Source organism: Sminthopsis crassicaudata, chromosome 2 (assembly GCF_048593235.1).
Source record: "Sminthopsis crassicaudata isolate SCR6 chromosome 2, ASM4859323v1, whole genome shotgun sequence".
NCBI classification, from domain to species: Eukaryota; Metazoa; Chordata; class Mammalia; order Dasyuromorphia; family Dasyuridae; genus Sminthopsis; species Sminthopsis crassicaudata.
Window position 1 is genome coordinate 614,123,869 of NC_133618.1, and position 18,153 is coordinate 614,142,021.

The window sequence follows — 18,153 nt, forward strand, 5'->3', positions numbered from 1 at the left end:
ATTTTTTTTTAATTTAAGTTTGATTTTTTACTAGTATTTTATTTCTAAAATAAATACATGCAATAGATGCAAGTACATGCAAAGATAGTTTTCAACATTCACTTTTGCAAAGCCTTATCTTCCAAATTTTTCTCCCCTTCACCAGAAGACAGCAAGCATTCTCATATAGGTTAAACACATATACTTCTTTTAAACATATTTCTGTTTTTGTTGTGCTGTGCAAGAAAAATCAGATCAAAAGGAAAAAAAAAACCCACAAGCAAACAAACAATAACAAAACAGGTGAATTCTATGTTTTGTCCCACCTTCAGTCTCTATAGTACTTTCTCTAGATGAGGATGACACTTTCCATCCCAACTCTATGGAATTGCCTTGAATCATCGGATTGTTAAGAAAAACCAGGTCCATCACAACTGATCATCGCATGATCTTCTTGTTACTGTGTACAGTATTCTCTTGGTTTTGCTTACTTCACTTAGGTTAGTTTATGTAAAGTTATGTATCCAGATTTTTTTTAATTAGCCTACTCATCATTTCTTAAAGAACAAATAATATTCCATTACCTTCATATGCCATAACTTATTCAGCTATTTTCCAACTGATGATCCATTCAATTTCCAGTTCTTTCCCATTATAAAAAAGTCTGCTACAAACATTTTTTGCATGTGTGGGTCTTTTTCTCTCTTTTATGATTTCTTTGGAATACAAGCCCAGTAGAGACACTGTTGGATTAAAGAGTATAAATAGTTTGAAAGCTGAAATGGGTTCATGTTTTAGACATAAAAAGGTGGTATTGCTTTAAACAAATTAGGAAAACAAGTGATAGTCTATCTCTCAGATCTGTGGAAAAGAGAGGAATTTATGGTCAAAGGAAAATTAGAGAGCATTATAAAATGCAAAATGAATGTATGATTACATTAAATTTAAAAGTGTTTGCACCAACAAAACCAATGCAGCCAAGATTAAAGGGAAGCAGAAAGCTGGGGAAAAATTTACAACCAGATAAACATGAACCCATTTCGACTTTATCTTGGTATATGATATGATATTCGGTGTTGGTCAGTGGCAGCACTATTTCTAAACCTTACTCTCCTCAACACCCATCTATTAGAAAACAATAAAAAGAAGAGGAAAATAAAAAGGGGGAGGGGATAAAAGGCTTTGTAACAAATAAACTTAGTCAAGCAAAAAAAATTCAGTGATCATGTCCAAAAAAGTTTTTTTGTTTTTTTCTGTACCTCCTATCACTTCTCTGTCAGAAGGTAGGCTTCATCATAGATTCTTTGGAAATGTTACAATCTTATCATACTTGAATACATTCTATCAGTTTTCATTTTGAATCAATTTATACAATGAAATTATCTCTTGTCATTTCTTACAGCATTGAATTTATGTGCTACAATTTGTTTAGACACTCCCAGTCATCTAAGTTGTCTAACAATCTAAATTCATCTCCCTTAGATTTTATTTTTTTCCTTTTAGCTAAAATAAAGTCAGAAAGTTGTTTTTTTAAACTATTCTAAGTATTAATAGAATGTTTCCCATCTCTTGAATTTGATTTATTTCTGTATCAAACTTTGTTTAATTCTTTCTTGTCTATTTCAGATAATAAAGCAATTCATATGATGCCCACTCTTTATCATTTTTTCTGTTTGTATATTTTTATTTTTACACACTTTAATATTGAGAAATATCAGGTCCTTTTTTTTTTTTTTTTTTTTTTTTACCGTTTTTAAAGCCTTAGAATGGAACTAATCTTTCAGCACATTTGCTTTGTTACTTAACTCCTTAAGTATCCTTTGATGACACTAAGGTTCTAAAGGGACACTTGTTTCTTCCCATTATGCCATAATAAACACATTCCAATTCAAAGAAATTTATCTTCCTAAATTTTTCTCATCTCTTTATGATCTCTTTAGGATTTGAGCCTGGTAGAAACACTACTAGATCAAAGGGTATTGCATAGTTTGATAGCCCTTTGGGGATAGTTCCAACTTGCTCCTCAGAATGTTTGCATTAGTTCACAACTCCATCAAAAATGTATTAGTGTCTAAGTTTTCCCACATCCCCTCCAACATTTATCATTAATGATTTAGAAAAATTTTTCCTATGACTAGAAATGGCTTTAATTTCATCTACAGTTTTTTTGTTCCTATCCTTTGACCATTTGTCAATTGGAGAATGCTTGTATTCTTAATGAGTCCTTTATCAGAAACCTTAGATATAAATGTTTTCCCCCTATTTTCTGCTTCCCTTCTAACCTAGGCTGCATTGGTTTTGTTTGTACAAAGCCTTTTTAATTTAATATAATAAAAATTATCTATTTAGCATTTCATAATATTCTTTGGCCACAAATTCCTTCCTTCTCCATAGATTTGAGAGGTAAAGTTATCCCCTTTTCTCCCAATTTGCTTATAACATCACCTTTATGTCTAAATCATGAACCCATTTTGACTTATTTTGGATAGCGTTTTATGTGTTGGTTAATGCCTAGTTTCTGCTATATAATTTTTCAGTTTTCCAGCAATTTTAGTCAAATAGTGAGTTTTTATCCCAGAAGCTGGAGTCTTTGGGTTTATCAAACACTAGATTATTATAGTCATTGACTATTGTGACTTGTGAATCTAACCTATTCTATTTTTTAGCCAGTACCAAATGGTTTTAATGACCACTGTTTTATAATATAGTTTTAAGTTCGGTATAGCTAAGCCATCTTTGTTTGCATTTTTTAAAAATTCCCTTGAAATTCTTGACCTTTTGACCTTCCAAATGAATTTTGTTACTAATTTTTTTTTTTTTTAGCTCTATAAAGTGTTCCTTGGCAGTTTGATTGGTATGGCACTGAAAATGTAAACAGAATTGTACAAATCTGTATTTTTTACAAAGTGTTACAATAGAACCAACAATTATGTTATACCTCTCTTCATTTTGAATGTGGTTTCTTCTCGCTCAGAATAAAGTTTAAAAGCACCTTTTGTGATCATTTTTAACTCTTCATAACTCATTTTGAACTTCAACTGGGTGATTCTTGGAGTTTAATTCTTTATTTTTTTTGGTCCATGATTTATTTTTAATTATGTACTTCCCTTCAACTTCTGTATCTAAGCTTAATCAAAAACTCCTCTATTGGCCCATTACTTTCTTATGATGGTCCTCTTTTTTTCTTCCTCATTAGGAAAAATTTGTGATTGCATAGACAGAATTTGTTTTTTAGATTCTTCCTTTATATTGACTTGTACTTGTATTGTTTCAAGCCTGGACAGAACATAGATTTTTGTTGTTGAATTTTTTGAAACCTGATTTCTTAAAGAATTAGAAGTCTTTAACTAATTTTCACTATATTTAACATTTTCTTTTCTTGTCATTTTAAACTTTAGGAAGGACAGATGCCTAATTCATAAAACTGAGAAGGTTTTTCTTTAGGCTTGAAATTAAGTTTAAAATAGCAATTCCATTCTTTTTTTGCCTTTCCCTCTTCCCATTTTTTCTTTTGCTAGTTTTGGACAACTTAAATTGGCATACAAAGTCTTTGAAATGCTTAGCTTTTAGCAGAAATATTTATTAAGAAGATAGAATCTTGATTTAAAGTTCCCATTACTGTTCGTTTTATTTCAGCTTTATGTTTTCCCTTTATTTGAGCTTTGTAATCTGTATTAGGAAAGCATCATTCATATTTTCCATCTGTTGGGAAGTATATAGTATGTCTCCATAAAAATATATTTAAATTTCACTTTATTTTCATCCAACTATTCTATATTGTTCTTCCATTGTCAGTTGGGTGGATTTTAGTATTCTACCTATTTTCTAATTAAATCTGCTTTTACAAAAATAAGATCAACTTTCTATTCCTTTATTTTAGTCATAAGTCTAGCCTTACTTGGTGAGACTAAAAGCTTTCACCCTTTTTTTCGGTTATGTGCTGAAGAAATGGGCTTTTGACTTTAAAAATGTATTAAATAAAAACTTCAGTGTTTTGTGAATATCCAAAAATTTTTAATTTTTAGTTGAAAAGAAGCTTCTGTGGTCATATTAATAGAAAAGCTGTTTTGCTAAATAACTGTAGCATGCAAAAGCATGTTGCCATGTTTCATAATTTTAAATTATTAGTACCTTCAATTTTCTTCTTAAGATTAAAAAATACAATGTTTTTTTCTGAAATTTCATATTGATTAGATCTTATTCTGAGTGGTGGGAGAATTCTAAACTGAATTGCAAAATAGTAACCATATAAAAGAGTGCTGTAAAATTATTAACAATATAACAAATTTAAGTTGCTGAGAGTTCATCTTAAATTTGGCAAATTTGCAAAGAGGACACAAAAAAGGGAATAATAGTAAACTTTGAATTGATCTTGCCATTCTAGAAAGCTTTTTTTTTTTAATTAGGCTAAGAAAGAGAATAAAATATCTATATTTTGACCGAAAGAATCCCCTGCCTATCATATACCCCAACAAAGTCAAAGATATAAAAGTTTCATATATAACAAAATACTTTTGGCAACACTTTTTGTAACAGCAAAGAACTAGAAACAAAGTAAATTACATTTAAATGGAGAATGATCAAACAAATTATGTTCAAATTAGTGACATGGAATATTACTGCATTGTAAGAAAAGATCGAATAGGAAGACTTCAGGGAAGCAAAGGAAGATTGATATAAAAGTACAAAAATGAGTTAAGCAGAATCCATTAAAAAAACAACAATGTATGGCTACAATTGTAGTCATACATTATATTTGGAAAAAAACAAAATAAAACAAAACTGAATGTTGCATAGTTTAAAAGACCAAGTTTACCCTAGAAAAGAGATGAACAAATACACTCTTTTTCCTTCTTGCAGCTAGCTCCCCTGTATTTTAGGGGAGGATGGGAATATATTGTCAGTCTTGGTAGATGTGGTGTTCAGATTTTTCTGAACTATCTTTTTCTTTTCTGGTCTTTTTTATAAAGAATGACACTCTGAATAAGGCAAAGATTTTGGGGAGAATTGGTTTCAGTGAAAGAGATATATTTGGAAATGAATTTGATATGAAAACAAAATATGTTTATAAAATGTTTTTAAAAATAATAATTTATTCAAGGAACTAATTTTTATTTAAGTTCAGTAGTTTTGGGTGAAAGTAGTGTTTCTAAATTAAATATTTGTCTCCTCAATTGTTTTAACAGTATATGAACTTACAATTAATTTGTTTTGATTATATGTTTACTTTACAAAGTAATGCAGTACTTAAATTTTTATAGTGTAGGTAGGCCAGATACAGAAATAGAAAGCACAGATCAAATGTGATTAAAATGACTTTTTGGTGGCAGAGGGTAAATATTGCACTATAATGTTATAGTGGCTATATTTTAGAGATGAATAATTACATAGATTTTTGTACCATATTATTTGTAGGAGCACTTCACATTTTGCAAAAACAAAACAAAACAACAACTTTAAATTTATTTATCTTAGGAACTGTTAGAGAAATTCTTCTATTTATTCCTTGAAATAGGAGGAATTGTTTTTCCCAGGTGAATGAAATCATATTGAAAATACTGCTAAAGTGTAAGGTAAGAATTGATTTGAGATGGAAGCAGTAAGTGTAAAGAGAGAGTTGTTTTGTTTTTTCCTCTGAATCCAGTGTTTTAGGTAATTATGGCAACTGTGAAATTTTGAAGCTTCTTCTTTCATGATCTAACTTCTTAGTTCTTGACATAGTTATTTCATAAATACATTTGGCTTTAGTTGTATCTTTGGTAACTACACTCATTGAAACAAATTTTTTCTCCTTGCATGGCAGGAAATGGAATAAACAGAGATTGGAAGACAAAGAGCAACGTAGAAAGGCTGAAGAAGAATCTGAGGAAAGTGATGCTGAATTTGAAGAAGGTTTTAGAGTGCCAGGTTTTTTGTTCAAAAAGCTTTTTAAGTATGTTTTATATGCTGCTTTCTTTATATTATATCATCAGACTATTATGTACAAATAAATATTTAAAGAATAGCATAGTAGTTACCTGTGGTCTCCAAAGGCGTTTATAGCAGTTTGTTGCACATACAGACACAGTCAAATCTGAATTTATGCTAAATGCTGTTCATTAAAATTAAATGATAATGAATTGGCTAAAGTGAATATTGAACTTGTTTGTTAGCTGATGAATTTGCACAGATCTGGTTCAGAAGCTAATGGCAATGTGAAACAGCCATCAGTGAACTTAGAATTTCCAGGAACTAAATCTCATTGAATTTCTTTGTAGCTATAGCTTTTCAAGGATTTAGTATTAAAATAAAATTAAAAAAAATAATTTTTCTGCATGTTAAAACATGCTTTGAGGTTCTCAAAGCTTTATTTGAATACTTTTTTAATAGGATAGATGATGTCTTTAGGATTAAGGTGGTGCCTGAAATTGCTTAAAATTTCATTGACCAAAGTTTTATTGACTGAGCCTCAAGGAACATAGGACAATGGTATTGACCCCAATTCTATTGCAACTGTAATTCTTATATGATTAATACAAATACTAAAGAAATATTCACTATCATCACCTTCTGAGAGTTTCTTAACAAACTATTTTAGATAGCCTTTCTAGTTGTACATTGAAAGTTGAAGCAGTAACTTCTTTATACACATTTTTACCTTTAATTCTTGGATATTTATTTGTAGCAAAAGTTGATTTTTTTTTCCAAGAAAAAAACTCTCTTTGAGACAGTTAAAAATTAACTCTTCCTGGAGATTTAGCTGGCAATCATTCTATCAAGATGTCTGCTTACTATTAATTGGCATTGATATAGTTCCACTCCTTACTTCCATACATCTGTAATCATATTGTTTATTATTTCTTCTTGATCTGAGTAGTTGTTTTGGAATGGGAGAATGGAAAAAAAGAGAAGATGAATGAGTCTTTTACCCTCATTCAACAAAAAGAGCAGCTAAAGTTGTTAGGAGAGAAAATAGAACTAGAATTTTAAATATGAATGCATTCGAAAACTAAGAATTTTTTTTCTTTTGAGAGATAGTGACTTGTTCAGTGAGCTCAAAATGTCAGCTGTGGAAAGATAAAGGAATAACTTGTTGACAGCACTAGTCTTCTCATCTAAAATGTTCACTTAATTTAGCCCCAGTAATATAATTTAAAAACAAAAGCAAAGTACAAATAAGTAGTACTGATAAAATTAGAACCTAAAAGAAAACAAGAGAAAAAAATTTGCCACCAACAAAAAGCATAGTAATTTGACTAATGGAAAATAGCATTTCCCTAGTTGTGTAATGTCCTGTCATAAAATCTTAAATGGTCAGAAGAATCAAGTGAATGATTATTTTGATTTAAATGTCAATATTTTAAAAATATTGTTCATAGTTAATTTTACTTTCTAAGTAAGTTAGAAAGTGGCTCCTGTGGTAGTCAATACAAATATTTTCTCATTAGTTTAATTGTATAGTCCTTGAATCTGTTTTACTTCTGAAAATATGGAATTTTAAATATTTTATAAACATAATAAACCTTCTATATTTTTTTGTCTAGCAGGGGAAGGGATTAATGAAGCTGATAAATTTCTCATTTCTCTTGTATAATTAAGTTTTAGCCAAGCTAATTGAATTTTAAACTGTAAATGTATTTTTACTGTATTCAACTTTACTGTATTGGAATTAAATTAACAGAGCATAGTGCAATACACAAGGGAAAGGAGTTCACAGTAGAATAATCTCTCTACTAAGTATTTCAACAATTAGTGTAGTAGAATAGTTAATAATTTCAACCATATATTTAAATTTTAAAGATTTGTGTTGAAAATTGGGTCTGTAGTCTTTTATTGATGTGATTCAACATTGAGAGGTCAAAGTTTCATCTTCTAACTGAACTTCCAGCTACAGTAAAAACATATCTTATTTTAAAATTAAATACTTTATCCCAGGTTAGCATGAAAATGTTATTATGCAAGTAATTTATAGTTGACCTCCAGTGATCGAAATTTGTGAAAGATAATTAATCCTCATTGCAATATAGTAGAATCTACTACAAATTCACAAATTAATTATTTAATCAAAGACAAATATCAGAATAGTCCCTTACTATATTTTTGCCCTATTTTCTATAGTGTTATAAATATCATTTCTTTTGCAGTGATTGTAAAATGTACTTTTCCGGACATTTCAAAAATAAAGAAATAACAATCTGCCATGGTATAAAGAGTGTTACAGTTTTACCATTTTAATAATAGCCGAAATTGCTTTTATGTAGTCTAAGCTTACTCCTGCCTTTAAAACTGTAGAACAGTTCTTTCACATCATCCTTATGATATTCTTTCCTGTATATAAAGATGTATGTTAATACAGTATGGTTGCTCAGTAAAATGTTAAATTTTTTTAAACCATCATTTCAAGCACAGCCAGCCAGATCAGATGTTTTAGTTTTCCCGATAAGATAAGATAAGATAGGTAGAAGTAGATATTAGATGGTCTGACTTCATCATTCTATTCTATAGATGAGACTGAAACTTGAGGAAGTTAAGTAATGTCTGAGATTGCACAGTGGGTAAAATCATGATGGTTTGTGTACCATGCCTTATTTTTGACATGTGTTTTAAAAAAAAAAAAATGGTTAGTCAATTGATGTGTAATTTGTTTGATTCCCTCCCCCCCTTTTTTTTTTCTGGTCTTGTAGATAGCCTATCATACATTAAATGAAATTTGTTTTTTGTTTTCTGAGGAGAATTTTTATATATATTCTCTATAAATTGTTGTATATTTTTATTTTACTACTTTTATTGTGAAATCTAATCATGTTTATTAGGTTACTTGCCCAAGTAACTTGTTTTTCTAACCAGCAAACTTAGTGAGAAGTAGTTTTTCTAATTAAAGCTTTTCCTTATTTCATAGTCATAATGCTGCTATCAGAATTTTGTTACTTATATCTAAAATAGAAGGGGAAATAAAAGTTCATGGTAAATTTCATTGGCAGGAATATGACATAAATTAAAACTGTGATTCAGACTTAAGTTTAGTGTCAGATTTCAATGATAATAAATAGCAAAAACTATAGAAACTAAGAAATTCCTCTTTATAAAGAAATGTTCAGTTATGTTGCCAGTAGGTCTAAAAAAACTTAACCTTTTTGTTTTAATGGGTTTATTTTTAGGTTTTGTTTTTACTTCCAACTTTTTCTTAATTTTGTTCTTTGTATTTTTTCATATTTTTCAGTATTTGCAGAGGAAAATAGACCATATCCTTTCACCAGAGAACATATTTCTTTTTCCTATATTACTTGTACCAACTCTAAAAAAGAGCCAGAATTTGTGATACTGTTGCATTCTGTAATGCACTTAATAAAATCTTGCTTTTAAACATAAAAGGCCTTTCCCCAAATTAATCTTCAAGGTTTTGACTTCATATAGTGCTTGCTTTTCTTTTAAAATTTTTGCAAGTCTTTAAATTATCTTCTCTGTTCTCTTCTAAGCCTGTTAATAGTGTCAGAATAAATTTATTCCTGATAATTATTTACCATATTCTATTTGTTGAACTCTAATTCTCAAAATTGTTAATGATTTTCATTTATTTTTTTCTTATTGAAAAATATTATTTCACTAACTGAATTTCTAGTTGGATACATAGCAAATAAGCATTATTAATATAGCCTATCTTGGTCTTTTATTAGCCTGAGAGAAAATAAGAATATTGTTTTCCTTATTTAAAATTTTTATGTAACTTTCCATGTTAAAAAAAATCTTGAAGTTAGACAGCGATAATAAGCTTCATCTCTTAGCAGGCAGCTCACCAAGTTAGACCTAACATTAAAAAAAAAATGAAAGTAGTTCCTAATTATCATGTCTGTCAGTTTAATTAGAAATGTTTTAGTATTCTGTAAAGAACAAATTTGTGACATATTATGGCTAAGTGCATCAATAATATATGACCTTATAAATACAGCACTCATGTAAAACACATCCAACATGTTTCTGTAACTGGTACTAGAATCTTGCCAAATGATTAATTCATGAGTACTTTCTGTTATGATCAGTATTATCAAACATTTGCCTTTTTCTTTTTTCTTGTTGGTGCATGTTAGGTACCAGCAGACAGGTGTTAGGTGGCTGTGGGAATTGCACTGCCAGCAGGCAGGAGGAATTCTGGGAGATGAGATGGGATTGGGCAAGACCATCCAGATAATTGCCTTCTTGGCAGGTCTGAGCTACAGCAAGATCAGGACTCGTGGTTCAAATTACAGGCAAGTGCTCCTCTGCAGACTGTCAGTCTGTGGAGCTCAATTAATATTTCATCAGATGTATTGCTGGTGGAGGAGGGTCTTGTGAATTATTGATGACATTTCAATTACAATATTCCTTTAATTCTTTTAGTGGGGGACATCAAAGGAAAATTTTTACGAGACAATGGAGCTGTAGGGCAGGAGAAATTAAACATGTAACACTTTTAATGAATTCCAGGCATTGATGCTTCATTTTGCAGATGAGCCCCACTAGATATTTTGGGTCAATACAGTGTCTAAGGTTAGCTTCCACAAATGGATTGTTTACAAACTCAATTACATTAATATCAATAGTTTACACAATATGGAATTTTAAATTAGATATAATACCTTTAGTTCCATTTATTAAATTTTACATTAAAATATTTGTTCTGGCAAAACACCAGGTGTGCACTACAGGAAGTATAAAGTCTATTCATGGGGAAAGTTGGAGATTTGGATGAGGAAATTGGAAGCAGCTATTCAGAGTTTCTTTTATGACTAGTGTGCTATATAACAATATTTGCAGGTCTGTTTTCTTTGGAAAGCTGCTATTTATCTAGTTATCCTTTACTTCTTCTACTCCTATTATCTATTCTCCTGGGTAAATCCTAATAATGGAGAATATTCTTATTTTAATTTTATTTTTATCTTTAAAGAATTGCATGAAAATTGACACTTTAAAAGCTCATCTCAAGAGAATCAGAAAATAGGTGATCAATATTATCTAAATGAGAAATTATGTTCATTTGGATAGAATAGAAATCAAGTAACTATTATCCTATATACTGAAATAGACTATTTTTATAATCTAATAAATAGGCCATGAAGAATTTGTTTTTAAAAAATATAATTTAAAGACAGCTAACATAGACAAAAGTGGTTATAGATTAAATTATGATAAAACATTCCATTATAAAACTAGGTAATCTAAAGATCACTTTTTTAGTAATTGATTTCTCATTTCAGTAAAAGAGTATCTATATTTGACTGATATAAAGTAGGTTTCCTTTGAACTTTAGACATAATGTAAATGCATTTCATATAAAAATTGAAAGGACTGTTTATGAACTACTGAAAATTTGGTGTTTGGTGCCTTCTCTTCCATAACTGTCAGTAATTTAGCATTATACAATTGCATATTTTATTCTGAATTAATACCTCCACTGGCTTGTGTACATCAGTGAGACTTTTTTGATGACTTAATCTCTATAAACACTCCATATAGTGATGTGTGGATTTTTCTTTTTTTCTTCCAACATTAAAGAATTTGTATGGATCTGATCTTTTGGGCCTAAGAAACCTAAAGTCTTCCCTACAGTGCTGTTTGAATATAAAAATTAAAACATGTTTTCTCTTGAGTAGAAGCAATTCTATCAGTAGCTGAAGTCAGTACTAATAATGAGCAGCAGCTGTAATCAATTAACTATCAATGCTCATATCCTCTGTTCCATAATGAAATAGCATGGCATATTGGATTATAGCCCAGATCATCTTTATTAAAATAGTATCGGTGGAAATGGCTTCAGTGAATGTGGTTATATATCACCCAAACAACTGGGCTATTTATGAATGGAGATATACTCAGGAGCACAGTCCCCTTAAATGTGCCCATGTTGCCATGGAAAATTACAAAAGAAAAATAATGTATACCTACCTTTGTCCTGTGATAAAATGTTCATGATCTAAAGAAAAAGAAATGTAATATAATGGTATTGCTGAGTTCTACTTCATAGGATATCAAAAAGCTAATGCATATTTTCTCATGTATTTTTATAGACTAAAGGTAACAAATCTAGTGAAATAAAAAAAAGTTACATATATCTCATCTTTAATATGACTTGGAAAAAAGTGAGCCTCAGCAATTGGTGGTCTTAAAAAAGAAATATTGTGTCAAAAAAAGAGAACCACTATGTATAGTAAAACAAAACAAAAAATCAAAAACTTTTTTGCCAGTCAGAATGTTCTCTTTTTTAAACGAGTTTCATGCTTTCTTTTGGCTTCTGGAATGGTAATAATACAGAAATATTTGATCTGAAGTTAATTACAGTTAGGAAGTAAATAGTTCAAAATAGTTCTCAAATTGATATTAACTATTTCAGGCTATTGGATGTCACTTAGTAAATTTTTTTCCTCCTAATACAGTAGCCCAGATTGTTAATGCACTTTCAAATCATTTCTGGTAGGAGTATTACTATGATTTGAATACATGACTTACTTCCTCAAATTAATTTTTTAAAAGACTTGGCAAAATACAGATAGTGGATATCATTTCTAACATGTAGGTTAAGAGACTGAGGCATAGATTTAGTAGGCAATCAGTGACAGGCAAAGATTAAATAAAAGCTATTAAATCTGGTCTATCTGCTGCTAGTCACCAAAATGTATTGAGATAATTTTTTATCTTTCAGCTTGTTGATGTTAGGAATTGGAAATGGTGGCTCATTTTATAGCATGTGCTTATTAGTGGCCTCTCTTACTGTTTCCAGGGTCCAGCTACTTCATCTTAATGGGACTCAATTACAATATCTCAGTTTTCTCATAATACTGAGAGGACAGAAAAAGTAATAATCCAAAGCTGGAGATCTTTTACTAGACTATTTTAATTGACATTCTATCATTCATAGTTATTTAATTATAGAATTTATACATAAAAAGATTGGTTTAAAGCCTCAAAAGTGTGCATGTGTTTATTTGAAAGTAGATTTTAAATTTCAGAGAACTTTTGAGGAATTGCATCAACATTAGTCATGTTCCACTTCATCATTGTTTGGGAGAAGAGAGACAAACAGATCATCTTTTGATGGAAATCCAGTGTAGTCCTAGCAAGGTTGGTGGGAGAGAATCACTGTCCCTGGAACCATATGAAAGATAACTGTTTGCATCTCTCCTCTCACTACAGAAATACACGTGCATGCGGGTAATGGTAGTGCCCCTAGACTCTCTCCCCTACCACTTTCCCATTGTCATGTGATCCACAAGGGCCTATGGCAGTAGCACCTGCTGAGCAGTCAACTCCAGTGGACTCATCTAACCTGCAGCCATTTGTTCTGTGTGTGATGAGAAAACTTCTCTTTGAGTGAGGAAGGGCATGTTTTTTTTTTTTTTCACTTTTTGTCACATCCTTGCCTTCCCCAGGATTCTCTCGAGGGCCCTCTTCTCTGCTTCTGAGCCGGTTCTTGAAAGCCTGCCAGGGCTTCAATCACCCCCAACCCAAGGCTCCCTCCAGGTCTTCCCTTGCCTGTCTGATAGGGCGTTTCTGACTCAGCATGCTCAAAAAGCATCACGTTTCCCCCCCACAGTCCTGGCCACTATCCTTGCCTTCCCCTCTTCCTCATCCCACATCTCCAGCAGTGGCAGAGTCTGCCTCACTTAGCTGTCATGTCCATCCCTTTCTCTCCTCTCATATGGCTACCATGCTGCTGGTCCAGACCAGCATTGCTGCTGCTGCATTGTTCCTGGTGCCAAAGACCCCAACCTCTGGTTGGGGTTAAGGGCCTTAATCCCAGGATCACAGGAAGTGTCAAGTGTCGGAGACTCCTTCTGACCCCAAGCTTCTCGCCCTATCCATTGCTTTGTCCAGCTGCCCCACTTCATCATTTCTTACCCAACTCCTCACTTTTCACTGGTCATTTTTTGGTCTCTCTTCTCCTTCTCTTGTATTTCACTATGTCCTCCACAACAATTGAGAAATAATCTTCTGAAGGCAGGTTTGATTTCCCTATTGCTATAATAAAATATCCTGTTCCCCATGGCACTTAAAGCCCTTTTCAGTCTGCTCCCACCTATTTTTGCAGTCTTATTTCACATATTTCCTTTTTATGTATTTTTGGCATACTAGTTGTTCTTAAACTTGATTTTCTGCATCCATACATTTTTCAAAGGCTATCTCTACCATATCTGAAAGGCAAATTCCCCTTGTTAAAGAAAATTTTTGTATGTATGTTATTAGCAAATGATCATCATCCTGGATCTTTTTTTTTTTCTTTTTTTAACCCTTGTTTAGACTTCTTGGGTTGTTGCAAATCTGCCCTTTCCTCTCTATGCCTTTTTACAATATGCTTCTGTTCTTGGAATACCCTCTCTCCTCACATTTTGCCTCTAAACTCTGTAGAGTGCTTAGATCCTTAACTTCATTCAAGGTCCAGTTCAGATGCCATTTCCTACAGATCTCTCCTGAGTCCCAAAGGTCTTCAGAAGTTACTTTGTCACATATACAGAAGTTACATATAAAAATTGAATCTTTTCAGTGGAATGTCAGGTACTCAAGGAAAAGAACTGTGTGTCCCAAGTTTCTAATGAAATAAAAATACCACTTATTGTTTCCCGAATTATTGTTGAAGGCAGTGAATTTCAGGTATCTAGAAAATCCAGTTATTTAGAGTCTACCATATTATTTGTCAGTGGCAGTGTAATATAAAAAGAGATACTGGATTTAGGGTCAGGAGAATCTTTCAATCCATTCTATCTCAGGATCTCGATGACCATGAAGCTTAATTTTCTCATCTAGGGATAATAATGGGAATAGTCATAGTAGTACCTTCCTATTAGGGGTGATGTGAAAATCAAATGAAATCCTGTGTGTAGAGATACTTTGTGAGATTTAAAGTACCTTAATAAATCTCCACTATCATTTTATGCAGCTAGATGGAGTAGTGGGTAGAGCTTTGGGCCTGCAGTCAGCAAGGCTCATCTTCAAATCTGGCCTCAGACACTCACTAGCTGTGTGACCCTGAGCAAGTCACTTTACCCTGTCTGCCTTAGTTTCCTCATCTGCCAACTGAGATGGAAAAGGGAATGGCAAACTACTACAGTATCTGCCAAGAAAACCTCAAATGGAGTCATGGAAAGTCAGACAAAATTGAAAAACGATTGAACCATTATTGCATTTATGTAATGAAATAAGAAAAAAAGGTTTTTGTCAAGTATTTTTATTTGTTTGTATTTTTACTCATTATAACACATCTTTTTGTGTCTAAATAAGATAGTCTATACCATAGAAACTTTAAAGAAGAGCTCTATTCATTTTTGGTTCTACATTGATACCTATATCTATTAATTGTTCAGTTATGGGAATTGTTGATATTTACCTTTCATTATGTAGGGATAAACCAGTAGATTTTTTGTTTTTCATTAAAGAAAGTCACAATCAATTTCCATGGCCAGTAGTTTGTTTTTTTTTTTTTTTTTTTTTAACTTAACCTATTAGGTTTGTTTTTAATTAAACACCTAATTTCTGTTGTCTTTATTTCACAGCAGTGTTTTCTGATCAAATGTTTTTATTACAGATTTGAGGGATTAGGTCCAACTGTAATTGTGTGTCCAACAACAGTAATGCATCAGTGGGTAAGAGAATTTCACACTTGGTGGCCTCCATTTAGAGTTGCAATTTTACATGAAACTGGATCATATGCAAACAAAAAGGTAATATCGATTAGTATAATTTTAAATCTTGTGATTTTACTTCTGATTTTTCTTTCATTTAGATGGTTTAAAATAAATATATATTCTAAATTTTTACTATTGTATTTTATATTTCTATATTATGATCCTTAGAGAAACTGATATTTTCAAATCGCCTTAAAATTGACCTTGTTATTGTCACCAATACTTTTGGGGGATATTTTTAATGTGTCTATTGTAACCAGTGAGCTAGTTGAGTGGCTGGCTTGATTTAAAGTCATTCATTTGTTTAGCATTTATTAAGTGCCTACTTTGCTAAGTGATGGGGATGCAAAAAACAAAAACAAAAACAAAAAACAAAACAAAAGAAAACATAAGATAATCCTTGCTCTCCAGGAGCTCACAATGTCTAATGAGTTAGACTGAATTTCATTGAAATATTCCCTCCTTAATGACCGAAACTGCCTTCCTTTCTTTTTTTTGCATCCCTAGTGCTTAATGCATGGTATATCTAGTATATAGTAAGAACTTATATCCTCCATCATTCCTTCATTCTTCTATGAGTTATCATTATGTTGCACTCTCCTGCTCTCTCCGTCCACATATTCTTCTGTCTATTTTGCTGTAGCGTCATCCATCTTTCAGCCCTAAGTCTTTGTTCTGGAAAATCTTTTTTCCACTCTCACTCTTATCTTTTTCTCTTAGTGCTATCATTATCTCCCTTGGGTTGAAATATCATTCTGGGAAGATTAATCCCAAATCAATGCCACACTCATCCTCTTATTAGTTTCAATTGCCTACCAACTACCTAGTTAGAGTATCATAGAGGGAACTGAAACTCAACATATTAAAAATAGAACTTATCTTTTTCTTTAAACTTGACCTTCTTTCTGTCTTCCCTGTTTCTGGAGAGGATACCCCAGTCCTTCCAGTCACCCACCTGTAACTTTCATTGTTTTGTCCCCATCCTCCCATCTAATTGATTCTGTTTTATTAATTCTCCTTCTACAGTATCTCTCTTATCCTCACCATCTTCATTCAACCTGCACTGTAACAGTTCCGAGCCCTTTTGTTTGAGCACTTGTTAATAGATGTGTAATTAGTCTTCCTGGTCCCATAATCTCCCCTCTCCTTTGCATTTTACTCCCCATGGCCAAAATGATCTTCCTAAAAACACAGGTTTGACTGTGTAGCTTTCTGAGAAAGAATCTTCAGTGGCTTCTTGGTACCTCCAGCATAAAAGACAACTCTTTTTTTACTTGACATTTAAAATTCTTTGCCATCTTGCATTAGCTTATTTGATTCTGTAATTATTTCACATTATATATACTCTCTCCAACACTGCATACTCCACTAGACTGGCCTACTTGCTGACCTCTTGTATATAACATTCTATCTTATCTGTGCCTTTTAACATATTGCCCTTCATGCCTGATATGTTTTCACTCCTAACCTACACCTCTTCTAACTCTCATCTTCTTTTAGTGATTAGCTCAGATGTCACCTCCTCTAATTACCTCCTATTGTTAGTGCTTCCTTATACTCTACTGAGATTTCTTTGTATTGATCTATGTAGATGTATTATAATCCAAATAGGATATGAATTTCTTAATTTTGGGAACTACTTCATTTTTAACTTTTTATACTTAGTATTTTGTATACTAAGTGCATTAAAAATGCTTATTGAATTATTAAATTTGCTTTTCTTAACAAAATTGGGACTCTAGAAATAGCATTTGAATAAGATACTATGTACTTTTTTATTGAAATGTCTGCAATAAACACCTTTGTTCAGTTATTGAAAAAAATCAATTTACAATATTGAGAATTATGATAACTAGAGCACTGACTCTATTATATTTTTGCTTTTTAATTGCATTTTGTCCTTTGAAACCTGAACTGTCTAGTCCTTTGGTCAGGCTGTACCCATTTATGGTTTTTTAAATACTTTAAGAAAGTATTGGATTACAAATAAGTCTTAATTTGATAAAAATGGGTATGTAATTAAACATGTTCAAGTAACATTATTTCCAGAATATATGCTCTTTATGAAGTCTTTTTTTTTTTTTTTTTTTTTGCATTAAGTATACCTCTATAAATTTATAAATTCTTGAGGGGAAGGTATTCAATGAAAAAAACCTTTAACATTTTGCCATATTGAGAAACATAACAACAAAATCCAGTATTTTCACTAAGTTTTGTTAACTTTTTCCTCTATTACATCTGTCTTATTGATATCATTAATAGAATTAATTTAATTTCAAAATGGAAATGAGGTTTGTTTTAAAAAAACAAAAAACAGTTCTTTTAAAAATTTACTTGAAAGTATTCTGGACAATTTTTTTTGTGTCTGTGGGACTTCTCAGCTCCTTTCCCTAACCCTTCCTCTTCTTTTTTTTCTTCCATCTTGGGTGGATGGCGGTCAACAATAATTGGGAGATTAGGAAGAGGGAAAGTTTGGGGGGAAAAGGCAATACATTTCATTTTAGACATGTTGATGTAACATATTAGATGTCTATGGAGCATTCAG

General features: G+C 31.6%; 1 protein-coding gene across 2 annotated transcripts in view; it reads left to right on the forward strand.

The window, feature by feature from the left end:
- The window catches only part of ERCC6 (ERCC excision repair 6, chromatin remodeling factor), a 110,710-nt gene that overhangs the window by 53,465 nt on the left and 39,092 nt on the right, over positions 1-18,153 (forward strand). For both annotated transcript variants that reach the window (XM_074296099.1, XM_074296100.1), the window contains exons 6-8: positions 5,783-5,911; positions 10,044-10,202; positions 15,509-15,644. In XM_074296099.1, the coding sequence (XP_074152200.1) occupies positions 5,783-5,911; positions 10,044-10,202; positions 15,509-15,644 (424 nt within the window). The remainder of the gene's footprint in view (positions 1-5,782; positions 5,912-10,043; positions 10,203-15,508; positions 15,645-18,153) is intronic.